Source organism: Emydura macquarii, unplaced genomic scaffold, assembly GCF_026122565.2.
Source record: "Emydura macquarii macquarii isolate MOO-44397 ecotype Brisbane River unplaced genomic scaffold, CSIRO-AGI_Emac_v2 contig_2063, whole genome shotgun sequence".
Lineage (NCBI taxonomy): Eukaryota > Metazoa > Chordata > Testudines > Chelidae > Emydura > Emydura macquarii.
The window spans coordinates 1905964-1929462 of record NW_027132200.1 but is presented as its reverse complement, the minus strand read 5'-3'; the positions used below and the strand labels follow the sequence as shown (position 1 = coordinate 1929462).

General features: G+C 36.7%; 1 protein-coding gene across 1 annotated transcript in view; it reads left to right on the top strand.

Moving 5' to 3' along the window:
• The window catches only part of CSMD1 (CUB and Sushi multiple domains 1), a 1845645-nt gene that overhangs the window by 1334300 nt on the left and 487846 nt on the right, over positions 1–23499 (top strand). The window contains exon 13 of the mRNA XM_067558441.1: positions 22582–22764. Coding sequence (XP_067414542.1) covers positions 22582–22764 — 183 coding nt within the window. The remainder of the gene's footprint in view (positions 1–22581; positions 22765–23499) is intronic.

Sequence of the window (23499 nt, the reverse complement as noted above, 5' to 3'; positions counted from 1 at the left end):
AAAGGGCTTTGAATCAGATGATTGATAAGGAACAACAGCAGTTATGATCGGAACATTCAAAAGGACCCTAAGGAAAATCAAAGAAGACAGAGACAGCCTGTGGTCATTTAAACTGGTTTGTAAGATTGCCCCTTAAGTCAGTCTTGTCTCCTTTCTACCATTTATCGAAATGTTTTCGATGTTGCATTATTAGCTTCCAAAACAGCCATGTGGAAATAATTCACTGTGATCCATGCCATTTTTATTGGCAATTTAAGTTTATATCCCATACAATATTAAAAGCATGATTCATATTACTACTAGTTAATGAACTTAAGGCTAAGGAAAGGTGTATATTAACAAAGGAAAATGATGTTACCAAGTTCCTCAGCAAAGTATTGATTTATTGCATTGAAGAGCTGATAGAAAGTCCTTCACTTCCTTACTACAGTACTTAACTTCTTTCCAAATGCATTCAGCAGCTGTGTGATTTACCAGTACAGCCTACAAACAGGTGTTAATTTCACACTTTGACAGCAATTGATTTGACTTGAGAACACCCCCACCTGTTTCAAAGACATCCTCCAGAGTAGCATTTTTACACTGCTCTCTTGTTTCAATTAGTGAATTTGATTAAAACAGGTTATTATTATCGCTGATGAAATAACCATTTAACTTTACATTTTGTTGGAATTAGTGAAAACAATAGCTCATTAACCAAAACATAGCGATGAACAGTTTCTTTTTTTCATTCCTTGCTTAATTCTTTTGCTGAGTAGATGATAAAATATAGAAGGGAAGTCTCTTCTCAGATTTATTGTTAAATTAAGCATGTGAGTTACAGAATTAAGTCAAACAGTGAAGAGCTGCAGCATTAGCTATTTTGGTGTTGTGTGTGCATGTGTGCTTTGTTTCATGACGAAACACTATTCTGAAGCTACAGTGTTGTTCATTTTTTATTGTAATTATGACATTGTAATGGCGTTTCCTAGAAAATCATTTCCCTAAAATGTGTAGTGCTGATGTTTTCTGAACTCATAACTCATAAGGTATTATACTGCGAAGATTTCTACAAATGAAGGGTAATGATCTGTGGTAAATGGAATGTTTTGTGAAAATAAGGCCACATTGTATGTTGAAGATGGGTGAGGGAGAGGGAACTATTATTTTAGTGTATTACATGATTCAGGAGTGCTTCATATTGGAATTTTGGGAAGAAATAAGGGATGTACACTGCCCAACAATGTAATCTAGAATATGATCTTGCAACATTAGAAATTTCTCTTATGAAATTTTATTTTGTCATGCTTATATGGCACTGGGGGAGGTGAGCAGGACTGCCTAATCTGCTCTGACCAAAAAAACAGTTGAGGAATTCTGGTACATTTGGAATCAATATTATTAGAAATGGCTTATACAGTGAGGTTTTTAAAAAAATCTAATGCATATGTCCTTGAATTATTGTTAATACGTTTTATTGAATATTCAATATAGGTAATTTCTGTGACTTGCTCCAATATTAGGGCTCAGTCACAACACACACTCAGAGCCATTATGTATTAAGCAAACTATAATTTGTATTTTGGGTCAGCTATAATATTATATTGTTTTAATGCTGTACAAATTCATAACAAGTATCCTTGGACAAACAAATCTGAGTAAAATAAGGGGAATGGTTTTGTCCTTATGGCACTAGATGGTTTCTCAAAAGACCTAAGTTTAATTCCTGACTCTGTCACAAATTTCCTGTGTGATGCTGGACAAGATGTTAATCCCCCAGGAACCAAGGTCCATCACAAACCTCACAACTTTCTGCCCCAATTGCAAAGCACATTTCTTTGATCTTGCTTTCTCTAATATAAAGACATAGCAACAGGTACAATCAAACAAAACCATACTACAAGAAGACATTCCACTGCATGTGCTTTCCACTCTGGTGAGAGGATGAGAGAACAAACAAGTTGTTGATGTGTAGTTATCTTACATAATGCACTACTGGAGGACACTCAGATATTATGGTGCTGAGTATGGTATAAAAACCTATCTAGAAATCACTTAGTATTGCAGTGCATTGGTTACAATGGGCAATAATATTTTCCCCAGTCTTTTTCTGTTTAGGTTGCAAATCCTTTGGGGCAGACATTTGCTTGTACAGTGCCTAGGCACATCCATCCTTCATTGAAAACCCTTCAGAATATTAACATGCAAAAACCTATATTGAGACTGAATCTTCATTCCTTAGCCTATTGCATTGTTCCAGCTTGTCAGAAAGTATTTCACATGACACTGCTAAAATATGCTTAAGTAAAATGAATTGTATTTAACCTTGGTCAGGACTTTGAAAGGGACTTAACAGAGTTAAATGCCCAAATCTCATTGAAATACAATAGGATTTCTCCACCTAATTCCCTTAGCCTCTTAGTTTTAATATTTAGGGTAAGATTCAGTGATGTACCTTGTATAGGACCTAGGACTTGCTGCATAAGGGAAGGCAGGGCTAAGGTAGATTTAAGCCATCGTTGTACCCTCCTGATCCTGTGCTGCCCTACAACCAATGACACAATTTGACAGCACTGGGGGGCCTGTCAAAATTACCTCAGTCTGTCGTGGACTGCCCAGGGGCATTGCCTGGAATCTTCACAGTACTGTATGATGCAGTTCCATCCCTGACATACTTCTTCTGCCCCACCCCATCCTTGGTATATCTTCTATACTAGGGTTTATAAGGAGGTCCTCAGAAGGCAGTTTTATGGCTGTCTTCTGCAGTCCCTGGACTGGGGGAGTTCTCCCTAGTCGATCTGAAGCTTTCAGAGCCCTTTTATTCCTCTTCAGCCCTTTTGTCTGGCGTAAGGGAGCCACAGCAAGAGGTGTAAGGATCTTGCCCTTAATTCTTTTGTTTTTGTCATTTGCAGTCATAAACTTACATTAAATTAAAAATAATTAAATATCTTTAATGCCATAGTTTAAATGTAGTCTCATTATTGCAGCTGTGTTGTTGGAAATACAACTTGTAATACCACTAGCTTATGCAGATATTTAAATGCTGTCTTATCTGCAGCTCATGCCTCCTTTTCACATATTGTGCTGACCTTTTCTGAGGAAGAATTTCTGAAAATCACACTTCTGAATTTTAGTTCCTGTGGTTTAGAGAAGACCATCTACTATTTATGAAGTTACTAAAAGCACAGTTAATTTTTTGCCCCTCCAATCGCACTTCCAGTCACTCTAGTCATGAATAACTGACAACATAATTGTAAACTGTTAGGTGGGCTCAGAAAATGCTTGCATAGCATTTCCTCATAGAAGAGTACTGGTGCCAGAGGTGCAGCATCCAGGAAGACTACAGTGAATAAGACAAAGCTCCATAATATTGTTTCTTTGACTGTATCCATTAATGTTTCCTTTGTGTTACATTGGTAGACCATAGCAGGGATTATTAGCCTTTAAGATATCTTGTCTTTCTCACCTTTTAGCATAAGTACAATGAGGATAAGACATTTTAAAAGACTTAGAAGAACTGGAAATTAATTTACTGGTGAGGGCACAGGCAAAGCTTTATGGAACACCTGTATTTATTACCATTTTTATTTTTAGGATCTGGTTTTTATTTGTTTTTGTTCCTATTCACCATTCCCGCAAAAGGTCCTTTGGGTGTATCTGTAGTGAAATTCTTTGCTGCCTTTCAGGTGGTGGTACTGATTATCGATCTGTTTGCTACCACTATGGTATGTGAAAGTGGATATTCAAATGGTACAGTAGCATGCTTTCCTTTAAAAGTCATCCATTTAAAATTGTTATTACTTCTTCATTCTTTGGAAAGCCAAAAGGCAAATGACTTTTCTAGTCTGTCCCCAGATCTAAATCTAGGAATTCATAATGTGGCAATGAGTGTCATCTTTGCCATTAACATTAAGTGTTATATCAGATTCATACATTCTCCAAGATATGGGCTGGATCTTCAGAGGGAAATCTTCTATCAGGAATTATTGGCGTCCACAGACTTTGGGCAGGTCTCTTAAGTTGATCTAAGTTATGTTGCTCAGGGATGTGAAAAAGATACCCCCCCTGAGCAATACAAGTCATGGGGACTAAGCATTGTCCACACCAGCACTATATCAGTGGGAGCTTCTGCCTCATGCAGAAGTGGAGTAATTATGCTGACAGGAGAGTGCTCTCCCATTAGCCTACTACATCTTCACCATATGTGCTACAGTGTAGACCTACCCTTTTTCTATTATGACTTTAGTGTGATCTTAAAAGGAATTACATTCATTCCAAGTAAATATAGTGTGAAAGATCAGGCTGAATGAAGATGAAGTGATGAGAGGCCTATGGTCAAAGTGTGGGAGTGCTTCATGGGTCTTCTGCTGATGCTGTTCTTGTTTCTATATCCAAGTAATGAGGCCACTGGAGCTGTGTAAATGCACATCTGTTGCCCTTCCCCTATCCTTTCCTGACTGTGCCTTCCTGCACCGAAGTATGGTCTTGATTCAGTGCCCATTACAGTTCATGGAAAGACTCCACTGGATTTTAATGGGAATTGGCCTTAAGCAAGGGCCAAACCAGAGATTCTTCATGACAGTTCTACCCATGGTCTACTAGTTGTACCCCAATGAAGGAGTAAAATTCAGCAAGCGTGGGTGGCATCTGACAGTGACACACCCAGAACCCACCTTCCCAAATTAAAAGCAAATATAGTCACTGTACCAAACATTTTGCACAACAGATTAACAGGAAAATTATAAAACTTTCTCAAAAAAATGCAGTTATGTATGGCTGATTAGCATCTTGAACATAGTTGTAGTTGTCATAATAAGTATTCTCTGAAGCCTAGTCTATTAGATTTCTGGTAGTGCTTTGTAGACTTAAAATGAAATTCTGAATTCCAGCAGTGCTTATAAATAATTTGGACACTGTTATATTTGAGTTTGAAAAATGGTACTCTCATACTCTCTAAGTGACAGGAAAGAGATGAGTAGCTGTAACATTTCACTTGGGTAGACACATATCATGCAATTGTGGGATCCTAGTATTTTCCAGTGTGCAGGGAAACATAAAGAGAAAAAAAATTAGACATTATTTTTGTAACATTTCAGCTGTCAAACACATAAAAAATTCTTATTTTTGTTTTTAAACAAACATCTTTTTGACAAGTTAATATAGTATTTTATATGTACCTCAGTGGTTTTTTGGAAGACTATAATTAGGTTTGATTATGATTATATTACATAATTACATTATTACATAATTGTAATTACCACAGGCCTTTGTAGTAGCAATATGCTGTTTTTTTAGGATTATGCAGTTGATCTCTGCAGGTAATAAAATATTCACCTGAAAATGTATTCACTGCATATCAAACTGAATCCAGTCTTCACATACTTTTGCAGATCACGTAGATATAATAAAGTATGTGGGCAACTTTGTCTGTCTGAGGCTTTTAGATGGATTTCACAGGCATTACTTGATGACTTCTCTGACATTATTACCAAAAGAGAGACGCTTCCAAGGATGAACTTTGTTTAAGATGTTCAAAACTTAACCAGTATCCAAATGGAATGACACCTCTAACCTATTAACTAACTGATCTTCTGAAAGTTCTATTCAGGGTACCTGGGAGTATATCTAAGAAGAGCACAAGTCAGGAGTGCTGCTTAGAGTGAACCCCCAATCCTTCCCCTTACCAGAAATCCTTTATTAACCAGTCACCAGTAGTGTAAATTCTGTAATGAAGCTTATACCAGTGGAGGATTAAGCATAATGGAGTTTAACACCACCATATCCATCTCTCTGAGATGTTCCCAGTCTATCCTCAACACTTTTCTCACCTCCCCTTTATTCTTGGGCTGTGTGGGTGGAGGCAGGGTGTGTGTGTGTGTGTGTCTATGTAAGAGGCAGCTACACCGTGGGATTCTCTAGTACAAATTTCCAGCTGGTTTATATAAAATGAAATTGGTGGGCTGGAGAATCAAAGCGAGGGAGAATCTACCATATGCTTTGATTAACTGTTCCAGTGTTTAATTATTCTCACTGTTTAAAAAATATGTGTCTTATTGCCAATTTCAATGTGTTTTACTTCAACCTCCCGTTATTGGATCTTATGTCTCTGTTTACTAAGCTAATAAGTTTCATTTTATGAGATATGTATTCCGTGTGTAGGTACTTGTATATTATCAATCAAGTTGCCTTTTAATCTTCTATTCAATAAGCTAAATAGATGAGCTTCTTAAGCCTCTCATGATAAAGTATGTTATTCAGAGCTCAAATCATTCTTGTAGCTCTTATCTGAATCCTTTCCAGTTTTTCAACATGTCTTTTAAAGAGTAGACACAAGAGCTGAACACAATATTCTAGTAATGTTGTCACTAAGTCTATGCAGAGGTAATATGACCCTCCCATTTGTACTTGGTATTGCCTTGTTTATACATCTGAGGATTATTTTAGCATCACATTGGAAGTCAGTTGTTCATTTGTTTATTTACCATAACCCCAAAGAGCTCTTTATAATCATTGATCTCCAGAACACAGTGCCCCCCAACTCCCATCCAACCAGTAAGTATGCTCAACATTCTTGGCTCAAATTCTCAGATGATGTGAACTAACACACCTCCATTGACTTAACCTTGATATAACCTTGTATTTGGCTTTACTTTAACACATTTTGTTTGATTTCATCCGATTTAGAAAGTAATCTTTGCCACTCTGTATAAATGACCTGTCCTTTTTTTTATTTACCATGGTACATTTTGGTTTCATATACATATTTTATCAGCAATGCTTTTATATTTGTTCAATGGTTGATCCCACATGCATGCAAGATCAGAATTTTTTGAGCAGCAGTGTCTGTTGTGGCCACGTATACAATGAACTGCCTCACGCTCCTATGCAAGGACATAATGGGTGGAGCAGCCGCAATCCTTCAGTTCCCTCTTGTCACCCAGGGCAATGAGATGGAACCTGGCAAGTGTCTGACCTGCTATGTATTAGTTTCAGATGAATCTTAGTACAAACTTTCTGACTTAATATGGAAACCTAGGCCCCTTGCATCTCCCCCTCCGAACAGGGCTTCTTAATATGGTGGAGTTGAAATCTGCAGGCTTCAAACCCTTACCATCCTGTAATAAATTAATCCCTTTAAAAGATTAACACAATGGGTGCCTCTTCTGTTTAGGGGAATTGCACGTACCTAGCAGATGTTCAATATTCCTGTCATTTTCTGTTAGGATGTATAAGTCATGAGAAATGAGGCTCAAACTCCACTTTTGGAACAATCTATAAAGGTCTAATCAGACCCAAAGGAAATGAGTTCTGAGATCTTGCTAGTGGACAAGCCTGTGTCATCCAGTAGACAGGCTACACCCAAGACCAGCACAGAAAAGACAGCACCAGGAAAGGAACCATATTAGCACTGAAGTGGGCACCTATGATGTCAAAGCCTGGAACGGATGTGTTGCTCCAAGAATACAGCCAGAGACTCAAGGTGCAGCTCAATATTTTCTTATAAGGACAGACAGCACAAGGCCTCTGCAGAGAAATCCACCAAGCCCTGCACAGCATCAAGGGCTGGGGGAAGGAAACAGCTTTCTGTACACAAGACCCTGCTAACATTAACCATGGCTCAGGCACTACATCCCTTGGCATTTGTGATGACCTTGAATGATGAGCCCAAGGGAGACCTGCAACAACCACTAGAGTTGAAGTGCTTACCAGTGCTGATATACAGGCTCCTGGTACTGAGAGCATGGTTTGCATCAGCACTGCCTCTAAAAGACTCCTAATCAGCACTCCAAAATTACTAATCAGATTCACCATAGCATATGTTCTCCCTGTTCTCTCTTCCAGCAGAGAACTCCCTCTTTGCATATCAATGACTGACACCACACAGGCTGGCTAGATTCCCCTGCACAGCTCAGCTGCCATCATGTCAAGAATGACACTGCCAACCATACTCATATAGAATGCCACCATTGCCCTAAAAGGGATTGCTGGGATTCATCATCTCAGGCATCCAGGAGACTGTCTCTACCCCACTTGAAGAAGTGGTCACTTTTTCCTTCCGTGTGTCTATGCAGACCAGCTACACTGGAGTTCCTGCAGGAACTGGATCCAGAGGCAGGACAATATCATTCCTTTGTATCACCACTTAAAGACTTCTTGTCTTCATGTCCTTTAAGGCAGTATCTTTGGCATCAGTACCAGCATCAAATGACTTTAAATCATTCCAGGAACTCTTTATGCAGATCACCAGAACTCTAGAGATAGAGATGGCAGTGATAGCAGAGAAATCACACAAACTGGACAATATCCATGTTTCTTGCAGGGAATTATTTTGAAGAGGAAGATTTATTTCATAGTTGTCTTGTCAATGGTTTTTTTTTCACCTCATAAATTGGAACAAGTTGTATAATTAATCGTGAGTGGCAGGGCAAATTTGAAGGAAGGCATGTGTTTGAGTGTCCTGTTTACTTGAGAAATAAACTGTTAACATTAAATTGTAGAACAGTTAAAAAAATAAACACAAGCAATTGATATCTTATTCAGTAGACAGAAATGAATAATGGAAAATAATGACAAGAAATATTTGTTCTATTTCAAAAGTGGCCTTAAGCTTGGAAAACCTAGGGGTCTGGAAACCCCTTTATTTTTGGCTTTCTGTGATTCTTTGAGGGGCAAAATTTAGTAGCATAGATAATAATGAAAAATAAATTTTAATCTGATATTTAAATATTTTCTAAAGTGAAGTTCAAATTGCATATTCAGTTGTAAAATTCACAGTTCATAGTTTGCGAGCCACAGTTTCATTAGTTGCATACATAATCCCATCAGGGAACAAAAACAATCCCAATTTGACATGTGTAGCTCTACTGTTATCAATATTAAAAATGCTTAAAGCTATATCATAATTTTCACTGTCAACTGCAATAATTAGATTCTATGGTATCTGTGATGCCTCCTCTTCTTTTCCCATCCGTTTTGTTACTTTTTCCTTTTCTTCTCTCTCTCCCTTCAGTATTATATCTTAGGCCATATCTGCTAGTGGACAACATGTTCACATATATTTGAGCAGGTCTGTTTATTGCATTTTATTCAGCAGAAGGCAGTATTCAGGAAGATGGACACACACAAAGTAATGTATCTTACAGATGTCTTGAGTTAGTTGTGAGCTAATCAAAAGACCTTTTTTCTTTCAAATAGAGTCAAATTTACCGCTCGATCATAGATGTGACATATGTAACCTAATAACTGATTTTTAATAGTTTGATTATTTTAAGTTCTGCATTTTACATTATTACTATTAATTTCTTTGATGCACATGCACAGGTGATTTTCCATAATTTCAAGGCTATCAGTATATCTAAATTCCATTTTTTCAATTGAGTTTCAATTGAGAAATTGAGTAATGAATTGTCATTGATTTCATGGATGGCAATATGTCTACATTTATTGATAGACAAATAATATACCCTACATAAGAAGGGCCATATTGGATCAGACCAATGGTCCATCTAGCTCAGTGTCTTCTGACAGTGACCAATGCCAGGTGCTTCACGCGAAATGAACAGAAAAGGCAATGATCAACTGATTTATCCCCTGTTGCCCACTACCAGATTCTGGCTGTCTGAGGCTAGGGACAGCCATATCATGAGGTTGCATCCCTGACCATCTTGGCTAAAAACCATTGATGGACCTATCCTCCATGAACTTATTTAATTCTTTTCTGAATTCAGTAATAGATTTGGCCTTCACAACATCCCCTAGCAACAAGGTCAACAGGTTGAATATGTGTTGTTTGAAGAAGTACTTCCTGCATTTGTAGATCCTTCTCTTCAGTATGGCCTAGTGGATAAAGCATTGGACTGCAACTCAGGAGATGAAGTTTCTATTCTTGTTCTAACACTGGCCATTGGGTGGCCTTGGGCAAGTCACTTCAAACCTCTGTGCCTCACTTTTCCAATCTATAAAATGGGGCTAATAATACAGCCCTCCTCTATAAAATGCTTTGAGATCCACTGATGAAAAGGGCTATATAAGAGCTATGTATTATTGTTTTGTTTTGAGATTTAGAGTAAAACATTTTAAAAGTGCCTAAATGATTTAGGAACCCAGTTTTCAAAAGTCACTAGGCATAGAAGAGCCTAAATCTCACTGTCTTTCAATGATTTGGGCACTGAGGGTCTAAGTGACTTGAAAATGGGATAATTCAGCTCACAGGATGGATGGTGCTCCCTTAGTTAGCAGCAGCTTAATATTTTGTTTGATCTTCATGGTTCACAGTGTGATCCTAACACTTATTGACTGCATACTATTCAAACCCTGCTCTGAAAACAGAATTATTTACTTCCTCATAGGAGTTTCTGTGGTGCTAATCATTACAGTTTCTGAGTTCTTCACTAATATTAATTAATGTATCTTCACAACATCCCTACTAGGTAATTGCATGGTATTTATCCCCATTTTATGGACTGGGAACTGATACAGAAAGAGAAAGTTGAAGCGCATTCCCTGATTTTGGTTGCTCAAGTTGAGACACCTGGGTCCTGATTTTTTCCAAAGTACTTAGCGTAACATGGCTCTATATATGTTCAAAATATAGCTCCTATTGACTTCAGTTGCAGCTCTGAGTACTCAACCCTTCTGCAGATCAGACCCTAGGATCTCAGGTGGGGCACTCAGATAATGAGGAACACAATTAATAACCATCTGTGCAAAGATTGGTTTATGTGATTTGCCAACACAAGAACTATGTGGCAGAGGTAGGGCTAGAATCCAGTTCTTCAGGGCAGCATTCCCAGTGTCTTAACCATGAGACCATCTTTTCTCTTCCTGCAAGCCCCTACTTCACTCACTCCTCACCTTCCAACTTGTGCAACACGAGGCTACGATCATATAGTCAACAGCCCCTTCACTACACAAACCTGTGTCATCTCCAGAGCAGGTCTATCATGTGCACTGAATTAGGCAGGAGTCCTGTGGGAAGAAATAGTAGGTGATCATGTAACTAAAGACTGTACCATAATGTGTTTGCAAAAGGGGTCTGAATTAAAAGTGCACAGGCAACCTTAATTTTCACACCTCCTAATTATTGAGTGCTTGACTTGGTGACCTTAAACTTATTTTAATGTCATTTTTTTTCTTTAATATATGAAGAAATTGCCCTTTGGTTTTGGTTCAAAAACCTTTAGCTGGCAAGCAATGCATTTCCTTTTTTTCCCCCTCCTGCTTTGGCATATCAAGTACTAATGAGTTTCTCATCATGGGCTACGACTGTAACATACATTAGATTTGCTCTTTTAAGTAGAATTTAATTATACATTAATCTCACCTTCACACCCATTTTAAAAAATTGTATAGAGATGTGAAAGTGGTGTAAATTTGGAATAGCAGCTAGAGTAGTTTAATTTTATAGATTAATTCACATGAACATTGACCAGTTTACTTTTTGTCATAAGTATACTTTGTAAGTATTAGAGATATTTAATGTAATTCCAAATTAACTGATACATTTACTGAAACATATTAATATGGTTCTTCAGGAGATTGTGATATGACATCACTGTTTGCCAACATTTATGAAATGCAAAAGCAGTTCAGATGGTTCTTTTATATGTATCTATGTGATTTACAGCTTTGGAACTGTATAGAAAGCCATTATTCTTATAATTTTTAGAGGGTATCAGAAGAGCCCACATAAATCTTAAATTGATGTGCTAACAAATCAACATTTTTTTTCTGCATAAGATGACCTCTCTAAATGGTATATCTAAATAAAGTGCACATACTGTGTTACATTTACAGAACAGATTTGTCAAGTATAGTTGAATTTTTCATCCTAATTTGTTTTGGTTGATTTCAGTGATACATTCCTTTGGTTTAATATCAGTACATACCTATTCTACAAGGGTGAAAAGCCAATTTTAATGCTGTGCCATTCAAGGCATAGTGTGTTGGCTTTGAGGGATAATACCATCTATTCATATGACTGACCACTTTGTTCTAAGCTGGACTTTATAATGATCTTTTGTCCTTGATTTATGGATACAGCAGTTCCCAAATGCAATAGAAATGTCATAATTTCCATACTTGATCAGACCTCGGGTCCAACTAATCCAGTATCCTGCCTCTGACAGTGGTCAGCACAAGATGTTTCAAAGGAAGCTGTAAGACATCCCAGATAAAGCAGATATGGGATTATCTGGCCCCAGGGGAGTGTCCTCCTATCTCATGACAGTTAGGGATTTGTTTAAGCCATGAAGCATAGGGTTTTAATATACCTTATAAAAATACATAGAACATTTTAGAAGAATCTACTATTATAACTTGATTATTGTTGTTATCCACATGTATGTCTGATCACTCTTTGACTCTTGTTAAATTCCTGGTTTCAGTGACGTCCAGTGACAATGAGTTCTACCTATCTATTTACATAGACAAGGTGAGTGAAGTAATATATTTTATTAGACCAACTGTCGAGCTTTACAGACTTCTTCTTCATGTTAGTGGATCTTGAAAGTTTCTCTCTTTCACCAACAGAAGTTGATCCAATAAAAGATATTACCTCACTCACCTTGAGTTTCTAATATCAGGGGTCCAACATGGCTACAACAATATTTCAAACATTTAATTGTGTGTTATGTAAAATATTTCTTTTATTAACATTGAATTTGCTGCTTCTCAAATTTCGACTGCCTTTTTGTATTATGAGACCAGAACAATATAAGTTCCTGATCTACTCTCTGTGTCATTCATTATTTTATATACTTTTATCATGTCTCCTCTTGTTCATCTACTCTCTCCTCTCTAAAGTAAATAACCCAAATTATTTCAATATTTCTTCATATGAACTTTTTCTGCATTTCTCTAATTATGTCTCACTTGTCTTTGATCCCCCTCTAATTCTGCATATCTTTTTTGAGATGGGATGACCAGTACTTTACACAGTATTCTAAATGTAGTCCAAAATACTTGTATATATAATGACATTATAATATTTTTTCTTATTATTCTCTATCTCATCCTTTACATTCCCTAACAGATAGTTTATTTTTTGACTGCAGCTGTATGTTCTATATAAGAATTTATACCATGCTCATCAACATAGTATCTTAGTGCATGCCAGTGGTGAATTAAGCAATGTGACTACACATGTGTAACATGTTTATTCTCTCATCCTCTCACTAGAGGGAGAAGCGTGTGCAGGACGGTCTTGCTTTGGTATTTTGTGTTTTCTTTTAGAATATAAAAATCCCTGTTGCTATGTGTTTGTTAGAGGAGGCAAGGTCAAAGAAATGTACCCTTCACTTTGAGTTGAAGGTGATGATGTTAAGTAATTCCTTGAGGAGTTCATTCCATACCCTTGGACTGCCCTGTGGGAAAGTTCTGTCTCCTGCAGAGATGAGTGTTAAACTATTGTTGAGAGTTCTGTTGTGCCAGAGAAGCATAGTTGTCAACCACAGTCGCAGAGCTTTAGAAGATCTTTTAGATATTCTGATTTCTGGGTAGGATATTAGATATTCTGGGTCATGCACTGCTTTGAAGATAAGGACTGAGTCCTAGAATTTGATTCAAAATTCTATGAGAAGCAGGTGTAGAGAATGGAGGCCAGGTTTGATATATTCATAATTGTGTTTTGCTAAGGAGATGTGCTGCAGTGTTCTGTGCTGATTGAAGTTTCCTAAGTGCTGAAGTCTTCATACCCAAGTATATTATATTTCCTGTAATCCAGCCAAAAGGTGACAAGAACATGAATAACTGAGCCTGCTCTTCATCCACCCGGATGAGATGGACTTTCCTAGCCAAACAAAGAGAGAACACATTGCTCATGGATGCTGTTATGTGAGTGCTCAGTGTCCATGGGGAAACCAAGAGTACTTTGATACTATGGATTGAATAGACAAATTGTAGGTGTGTATCTTCAGCCACTGGAAACTGCACAATAACTGCAAGCTCTTCAAAATACTTTCCTCTGCTTACCAGCATCTCCTCTGTCTTGCTTGGTTTCAGCTTCAGCCTGGTGTTCTTCATCCAAGAGCTGATCTCATCCAAGCTCTTGGCCATCTTTGTGGTAGTGGTGTGCTCATATGTGGTGGAGAGGTAGAGCTCTGTATCATTTGCATATTGTTGGCTCTTGATTCCGTGTTGTCTGACCAGTTCACCTAGGGGTTGCTGTAGATATTAAAAGGGACCAACGAGAGATTTGATCTTTGTGGAACTGCCCAAGTGAGGATTCTTATAGTGGAGATTCAGTTTTCTATCACTACTTGTCTGAATCCTTCATAGAGGGACTCATTTTAGTGCAGACACAGCAAAATTTCATGGTCAACAGTGTCAAATGATGCAGAGAAGTCCAGGAGCATGAGAATGGATCTCTGTCCTCTATTCATTGACAGGAGATCGTTCATCAGTGCCACAAAGGCAATTTTGGTTCTGTCCCCTTGCCTGAATCCAGGTTGAGGTGGGTCTAGCATGTTAGCTTCAGTTAGATCAATCTGTAGTAGGCTTTCTGCTAGCTTCTCTGTCAGCTTGCTCAGGAATGGGAAGTTTGACATTGGGAAGCAGGTGTATTTAGGCAGAGGGATCCATGCTTTTTGAGACGACTTCCCAAATGTGCATGATCTTTTCAGTGAAGTAGGATGGTATTTCTTTGCAGCACTTGGTGCTCAGCTCCAATGAAGGTTGTAGGCATTCAGGATTAATACAACAGTTTATCACACTGGCTTGCTCATTGGGGTGGGATTTAGCAGCCTTAGTGGAAGCTGATAAAAAGGTGCTCATGGCCTATAATACATAGAGCTGTGTCAATGTCTGGGGCCAGTGTAAATTGTAATGATTGACCAGTCCTTGACTCCTTGCCCTCTGGATGGGGTGCTGTTTGTTATGAGACATTGGGATTTTTTAGATTCCATGAATCTTCATGATGTTTGTATTGAGCAGAGGTCCAATGATGTTTCCTTTTCCTGAATGATATAGTTAATTTAGAATGCAAATTTATGAATAGTTCCCATTGGCTTCAGTTTTACATGTCATTATGGTTTACAGATGAAGCAATTAAAAGGTATAGCAGTTAAAGTGCTAGTCTGGGATTTGGGAGCCATGTTCAAATGACTGCTCCACTACATACTTCCTGTGTGAACTTGGACAAGTCTCTTAGGGCTAGATTCACAAAGAGACTTAGGAACCTTACTACCACTTTAGGTGCCTAAATCGCAGATACATGCTACTGGTATTCACAAAACCCCTCTCAGCAACTGCCAACCTGAGTAGGCACCTAAACTCACTCAGTGCCTAATATTTTGCTGTATGAATTCCCTAGGTATCGATTTTTCTGCTTCTGAGCATATGCACTGCAGCCCCATGTGAGCTATCTAGACATCTAAGTCCCAGTGCCATGCATGATCCATGAAAGATGAGTTTTTCACCTGCCTCTACACTATGACCATGTATTTGAAGTACTTAATTCATTATTGAATTGCACTACGAGATGACAAAGTTTAACAGCTTGAAAAAAATCCATAAATCAATTTCACTATAGGGTACCTTTGGGCTACATCCTGACTGAGCTCAGTATAGCTCTTGGAGACAAGGGACACAAAAGGGACTTTACTTCACCTTTTAAATCCTTCAGTTCCTGTGACTGCTGGATCAGTCCCTGTTATAAATTAAAGCAGCCTCAAAGATGCTGCATTTTGTCTACCATTCCAAGGAACCATTCCAGTAGAGAGGGTGGTAGGATATAGCTGGGGTGGAGAAATGCATAGGTTACTCTTCTTAACCTGGTTGTCGCACCTGTATGAGAAGGTGGTATGGGACCAGCTATTTTGTTCCTGCATTACTGCAAGATTCCTCTACATTGGTAGAATCATCCACTTGCCAGTTAAACTGGTTTTAAGATGCTTTGGATCACCAAAGCAGCCTTAACAAAGCTGAGATTATGACTCAAAATGTTTCTATTCTACTAATTGGAAAAATGTAACCAGTTTCTAGCTTTCAAATTGATAGAAACCTTTTAAGTATGATCACTATATAGCAAATTAATTAATTTAATTTTTATATCACGATCTGCATACATTGATTCATCCTGATTTTTTGCCTGCTGCAAAGTATTTGTCAGTGTATGGGATTAAAATGATAGGCCTGTGAGTTTTGCTCATTTTGCTGCATACTCTTACAATTAATTTCCCACCACAAAAATAAAACAAAAAAAGATTTTGGAAATTTAAAGCTGGATTCATGAAAAAGAAATCCTTTATTTTCTGATAAAGCTTTTTCCCTAGCAATCTTTTTTCTGGAAAAGGAAAATTTGGACCCAGTTCCTTTAAAAACTGCTGCTGAACCAGGAAAAAAGGCTGCGGAGGATCAATGCTCTCAAAAATTTCTGTGTCTGGAGTCATGAAATGAGACTGAATCTCCTCTATTAACAGAGGATTTTCAGGTTTCAGCCCTCACTGCAGACAATTTAGAGCCTCTGCGTTCAGAAAGGACCTTCATTAAATTTTCTGACTACATGAATATTTATTTCCAACTGTCCAACTCACTTTTTTTTTTTAAGTTATCACTTTCTAAATCTCAACCTCCTTTAATACTCTATTGATTTATTTATGGTAAATATAAAATCCATGAATTTGGTCTTTTGAGTATACAAGCTGAATTTCGGAAAAGTTCCCAAAACTATAAGGGTATTTGTCTTTCCAGGGTCTTTTTCTCAATTGAACATCACAACACAATATAAGCTTTGTTGCATTGGCCACATTGTTTAACACATTTATAAAGTATAGATAAGTGAATATTCAGGCTTGATTCTGTTCGCTTTATGCAAATGAATCATTAAAATGTTATATGCTGTTAATACTTTTAGGTTAAAAGTTCTCATAATAGACATGAATATTCCTTTTACCTGTGATTTATTGTTAAATTATGGTATTTCACTAAAACATCAGCTTTGAAAACATAACGGTAACAGACATTTATTCAGAAGTGTGCAATCACAGTCCAGCAAAGGAAAAAATGTCAAACTAACACCAGAACTAACCATGTCAAAACCATAAAAATTATTGTTTGGAATCACTGATCCGCTACTTTAATATTTCAGTTTTGTAGAGTCAAGTAATGCAACGACTTCTCATCTAGAAAGGCTTAGTTTGTAGTCTAATAGCCTCATGTTACCCATACTTCTTCCTTAATCATAGATTAAACATTATTTTGAAACTGCTATATTTCCTCCCTTGAAAATAAAACAAAATGGCAGAAAAGGATTTTGATTAAATTCAAATGTGTATGATCTTCTCATCTTAATGTGTGGGGGAGTTTAATCTTGTCACTCTGCCCACAAAAGAAGAGACTATGCCCCCCAAATTGGGTATTATTGCTAGTTTACAAACAAGATGAAAAGTCTTTCCCCAAACCACTGAAAAAGGGAACATGAAAGCTGGAAAGAATTGAATAATATTCTAGGTAAGCAGAGGAAGATGTTGTTTTGAATTGGAGTTTGAGAGTTTATTTGCAAACTTCACAAAGTTCACACAGCTCTAATCACTTAGATCAAAAGAAGTCTGGGATTGAATGAGTACAGAGAATAATCCTAAAGGAATGGAGTTTGTATTGCCATTTTAAGTAGGTTAACAAAACAACACTGAATAGTTTTTTATTTTGATGTTCTTCACTTTAACAACTTTCTGTGAAAGGTTTGAATTATACAAAAGAAACTACTAACTGAGACAGGTTCAGAACAGCTCCTGCTAGCTGGGCCAGAGGGAGGCTCCCTTTTCATTCATCTGGCCCAGCTGCAGCCTGCAATCCACAGAGTGTGGTACTGGTTTGAGCCTGAGCTGAAATAATGTGCAGCATTCACCCACAGTGAATTCAGACACTTTGCTAATTACATCTCTAATCTAGTGCCTGACAATCAGCTGACAGACACAACAACAACAACGAAAGTAAAGATTGTAACAAGAGTATATAAAAAGTATTGGGAATAATAAAATAAAATAACTTTACATGGAGAGCACATATAACCAAATAATATTCCTTATCTATAAATATATATGGTCAGATTCTTGGACACCCCTCTTTGCTTTGCTCTGACAATGGAAAAGGGACATCAAGCTGGTGTAATAATCTTCTTAGTGTGGGAAAATGTCCAAGTGGCATACACCTGCCCTTTATTACCACTCCACTCACAACAGCTGGCATTCAGGGCATAGATGAACAAAAGGGATTGTGGCCAGTACATCACTGCTCTACAGCTATTTCTGGCTGCCAGAACATACCTATTTTAGAGCAGCTCTGAGGCTGTCCCAGGATCAGGGAAAGGCAAAGAGAGTTGGAGTCATAGTCTTTATGTTACACTTCTTAAAGCACTTAAGAATAAAGTGGAACAGTACTACTGGAAGAGACATAAGCCCTAAATTCTCTGTTATGCTGCCAGTTGAGTTTTGGCCTGAGACACACATTTATACTTATTCTTTACAAAAGAATTATCAAAAGTCTAGTAATTATCTTAGAGTTTACTATTAAAAACTGGCAGTTCTTTATAGGAGAGAAAACTGACAGAACTTTTATCTGTCCAGGGTTATAGGTGAGTCTATTTAAGAAGATTTTTCTTCTTGTAAAGTTTTTCAGGGCTAAGATTACGTGAAGAGATTTTTGGTAAGAGACTCTTGAGAAAATTAAAATAAAGGCTACTACCTACAGGAAAGAGAATTATAAAATGTATAGAATTCCTGTTTGGTTAAAGATTGTTTTTTGTTTTGTTTTTGGACATGTCAATTGTGAGAGAAATATCAGAGACCAAGGTAGAAGTTATTGATCTATTTATAAGCAAGTAGAGGTAATTTTCATTGTTCTACATTAAGACTAATTATACAATACAATGTAATAATGTTGAGTTGTTTTGAATAGAGGAAAAAAAGAAAGATTTAATAGATATTTAAGTCCCGAAGAGAACATTAGCTCATCTCGTATAACCTGCTGTATAGTACAGACCATATAATTTTGGCGGGTTGCACCTGTATTGAGCTCAATAGCTTGTGTTTGTCTAAAGCATATCTTCCAGAAACACATCCAGTCTTGATTTGAAGGCTTCAAGAGATGGTGAATCCACCACTTTTCCCTTTGTTCCAATGACTAACCACCCTTTCTATTACAAATTTGTGCTTCATTTGAATTTGTCTGACTTTAACTTCCAGCTACTTGTTCTTCTTATGCCTTTCTCTTGTTGATTAAAGAGCCCTTTAGAACCTGACATTTTCTCGGAGATATCTCTTATAAACTATCAAGTCACTCTTGATCATCTTTTTGATAAGATACACTAAATATGTGGGGAAGTTGAGAAGCCTATTTTTTAAGTCAGATAATGAAACTCAGGACTACTGCCTCTTGCTATTGACTTGTGAGATTTTGAGTAAAACAGTTCTCTGCGTATCTGTAAAATAAAAAATGATAATATTTATTTACCAGAAGTGTTGCAATAATAGAATCTAACTTTTTAGAAAATCCTTCAATTTTGCTGGAAGAAATGGTAATATTTAGGCATCTGTTAATTTCTGTCTGCAGATCAGATAGTAAAATAAATATAAGCATAAATCTAAATAATAGTTGGACCTATAGCTAATTGCTTCCACAGAATTAGACATCCTTAGATGAAAGGTCATGTGTGTGCAAAGTATGCCTGTTACTTCAGGTTGTTCTGAACTGCTGTGTCCCTACTGCATCCTCTCAGATCCGAATGTGAAAACTCATTTTATTGTAAAAACCCTCTCCTTACCCATGTCAACTAAAGAATGAGTCATTCGAACCAATTTCACCTGCTTCATCCATGAAGATGTAGGTAATGGTCTCTTAGAAAAAGCCAAACAGTCCTTTGCCATCACCTAAATTAATGACAGCACCCACTTTGTGTGTTAAACAAATTAATCTGGCAATAGAAAGTTGATTATAAAAGGGAACACCTAATAAATGAGATGCTGAATATTTAACCCTGGAACTCAGCATTCTATCTAGCTGTGTAGTGAAGGTATACTGAATTATCTTTGCTATAAAAAGACATTTGTTATTTATGATAGTTAACTCTATGTAGCTGCTGTAAAAATCTGAGTTCTCACTCCCATGATCCTCTCTTGGGAGTAGCTGCTGGGAGTTACTGAACACCCTTAGCTCCCTTTTACTTCACTATTTAAACTATTAAACACTATTAAATCAGTGTTACTGATACCCTGTTCAGTTTGGGTAATGCAAAGTTGGCCAGCCATGGAAGGGAGTACTCACAGCAACCTCTTAAGGAATGATTCATCAGCTATGTAGAGAGCTCCAGCAGGCACTGTGCTTCCTGAACTCCTTCCAAGGCAGTGCAGCTCTGAGTCGTCCCGAGACACAATAGATTCTTTGGAATGTAGTGCTTAGATCATTGAAAAGGTGTATCTTGCACTGAGCCTATAGCTTCTGCTCTACTGTAGGCTATACTAATTCTATATTGATTATTCATATTAGTTTACCATTAAAATTTGTTGACTCTCATTAGCCTTGTCATGTTAAATTATAGTGTATGACTGCTTGTACCAAAAAAGATTTAGTGGATCGATGGTCATGTCATTTGGTTTAGGTATTACCGTTTTTAATGAGATGCACTTCCTCGTTTATAACTGTTGTTTTTTATATATTCATGTATCGACCACAAAAGGTGAACTTTCTTTTAATGCTGGCTTCTGGCGTGGTTTACATTTTTAGTGATACAGATGGATTTTTTTACATATAGCAGCTGATTTCAAAACTAGTTGGAGCTCATCAATAGAGTGGCAGCTGGTATTTTTTTCCTCTCCAAAGTTTAATCTTGCAATTGCCAGGAAAATATGTATAAATTCCCTTTGCTGATGAACTACATGTACTCTAGTGAAATGTATGGCAGACATTTCTGAGTATATTTGTCAGCAGTCTGTTCACAGATGCTTTAAAGGATCTAAAAGCAATGGATTGACTACACCTATGGTAATAAATCATACCCGATGCAGTCTTGCATATTAAACATTTCTGTTGGAGACAGGAGATATCAACATATACAGACCTGTTGGGATTTAATGTATTGTAGACTTAGTGGTATTTGACAGTAGCCATCTTTTTAATAGAGTTGGAGAATCAGTAACATTTAATAATATTCAATGAGGGTGGAATTTTGTTGTTATGCCTGATAACATTTTTTATAAAAGCCCTTAGGTAAAACCCTGCCCTGTTAAAATCAATAGGAGTTTTGCCATTGATTTCATGGAGGTCAGGATTTCATCCTTTTGTTATAGAGTTTAACAAAAAAAGTTTATTTTATGTACAAAAACATTACATAGATCTTGCTCCTGCTCCATGCAAAATTAGTGGCAAAACTCTCTTTGAATTTAATTATGTGGAATTGGGCCTTTGAATTTAATGATGTGGAGTTGTCAGTAATAATAATTTTGTTACTGTACTGTAATACTATTTCTCTCATCATTCAATATTTATTCTATATGAATCTAATGTTCTTATTTAAAGTAGATTTTGTAAGACAATATTTCTGTATTAATTACCAACTGATAGTTACAAACCTATTTGATATTTAACTACATATGACATCAATATTAGTTAATACTCAGCATGCCTTTAATTATAATATTTATGAATATGCAAAAGTTGACATCTGACCTTAATAGATCTAGGAACCATCATTTAAAATATTACTCTATTTCCACTGTAGTTGGTTGTATTTGGAAAATATTGTGTTTCTACTTTTAAAAAGTGAGTATAATATATCATTACTGGGTTTCAGGTTTATTGTGTTTTGGTGATTAAATAACAAGTTTCTTGAACTTTCCAGTAAAAATAATGATTTTGTTTTGGTTTTGTTTTGGTTTTTAATACTGTACATATCTGCCCTTCAAACTGAATCTGGGGTTTCAGAGTCAAGATGTATTCTTTGTTGCTAAATCATCATCACCAGTAATAGACTCTGAAGACCCACTTCTGCCCCCGGTTATATCAGGGCAACCCCTATTGTTTTAGCATTTAAAATACACCAAGGAATACATAGATATAAATATGGCCCTCCAGTTTAAGAAAATTGCTATCTAAATTCTATGATACACAAAACAGACATCTCTCTGTCTTTGGCCTGTATTGGATGTATTGCTACTATGAGTGAAACGTGGTGAAACCTCTTTTCTGTCAGGGAAGTGAACAGGCATAATGAGAAGAAAGGGCTATAATCCTTTCCCATCTGAAATCAGTGGGAGAATTATTCACTTCAGTGAGCAGATCAGCTGAGCAAGGTGTCATATCTACTTTTCACAGTCACACCGTACATAAAGGGAATGTAATGTCAGTTAATGCAATCAGTTTTGATTATTTGGGGTAAAATTTTCCAAAACATCTAAGTCCCATTTCCATTGATTTTCAATTTGATTCTAAGTCACTTAAGTACGTATTTTTAAAAATTTTCGTTTGGTTTATTATTGTTTTTAAATGTTATTTCTGGGTATATTGCTAAATGAATGCAACAGTTTCTGGTATTGAAATATGCATGATATGCAAATATACATATATCTATATATTTATATTAAATATTTTGTTTATCTCTTCCTAATTCAGAAATTGAGAAAGGAGGTTGTGGAGACCCAGGAATACCATCGTATGGAAAAAGGACTGGCAGTAGTTTTCTGCATGGAGACACACTTACCTTTGAATGTCAGGCAGCTTTTGAACTGGTGGGAGAGAGAATGATCACGTGCCAACAAAATAACCAGTGGTCTGGCAACAAACCCAGCTGCGTCTGTAAGAATTGCTTTGATTTCCTCACCTCCCCCTACTAATTTCTTGACTTCGGCCTATTCCTTTTCTTATAACTCATCAGCAGGAAAACATTTCAAAAGACCTTGAAGATTTGTTCAGTAATAACTCTACTAGATGGCTTAGTAGTAACTCATTTACAGGGAACATCATGTAGAGCTATTTTAGATTTCTTTCCTTCATTTTGTATTTAATTGAAACATTTAATACTTTTAATGTAAATGTGAGTTGAATAAAACCCTAATTGAGAGCTTGCTAATAGCACATAAGTGTTCAGTAGGACATCATAGCATGTTTCTAGTGATTCTGGCAGGATGAAGTACTCTGTATTTCTACATCAGTAAAGTCTTTCTTTTTTTAACAACTTAATAAAGTTGTATAATAATTTAAGCAATATGAGGATATCCAGCACAGAACATGATAGGTAAGATCAGTGGAAGTGACTTTTTTCTTTTAACCAATAAAAAATATGTATAGTCAAGTTTGCACTTTGGATGGATTTAAATGATATCAGACTATATATAAATTCAGAAGTAAAAAAGAGTAAATCTTTGCTAATGGACAGGAAAATTATGCATTTTGTATATCTTCAGCATTTTTAGAAAACAATCACCTTCTTGCAGTTTTACAAGTATAGCACAGGGTCTTATTCTGGGTCATTTTCAAAAGCACCCAACTGACTTTGGAGCACAAGTCCCATTGAAAGAGAATGGGACTTGT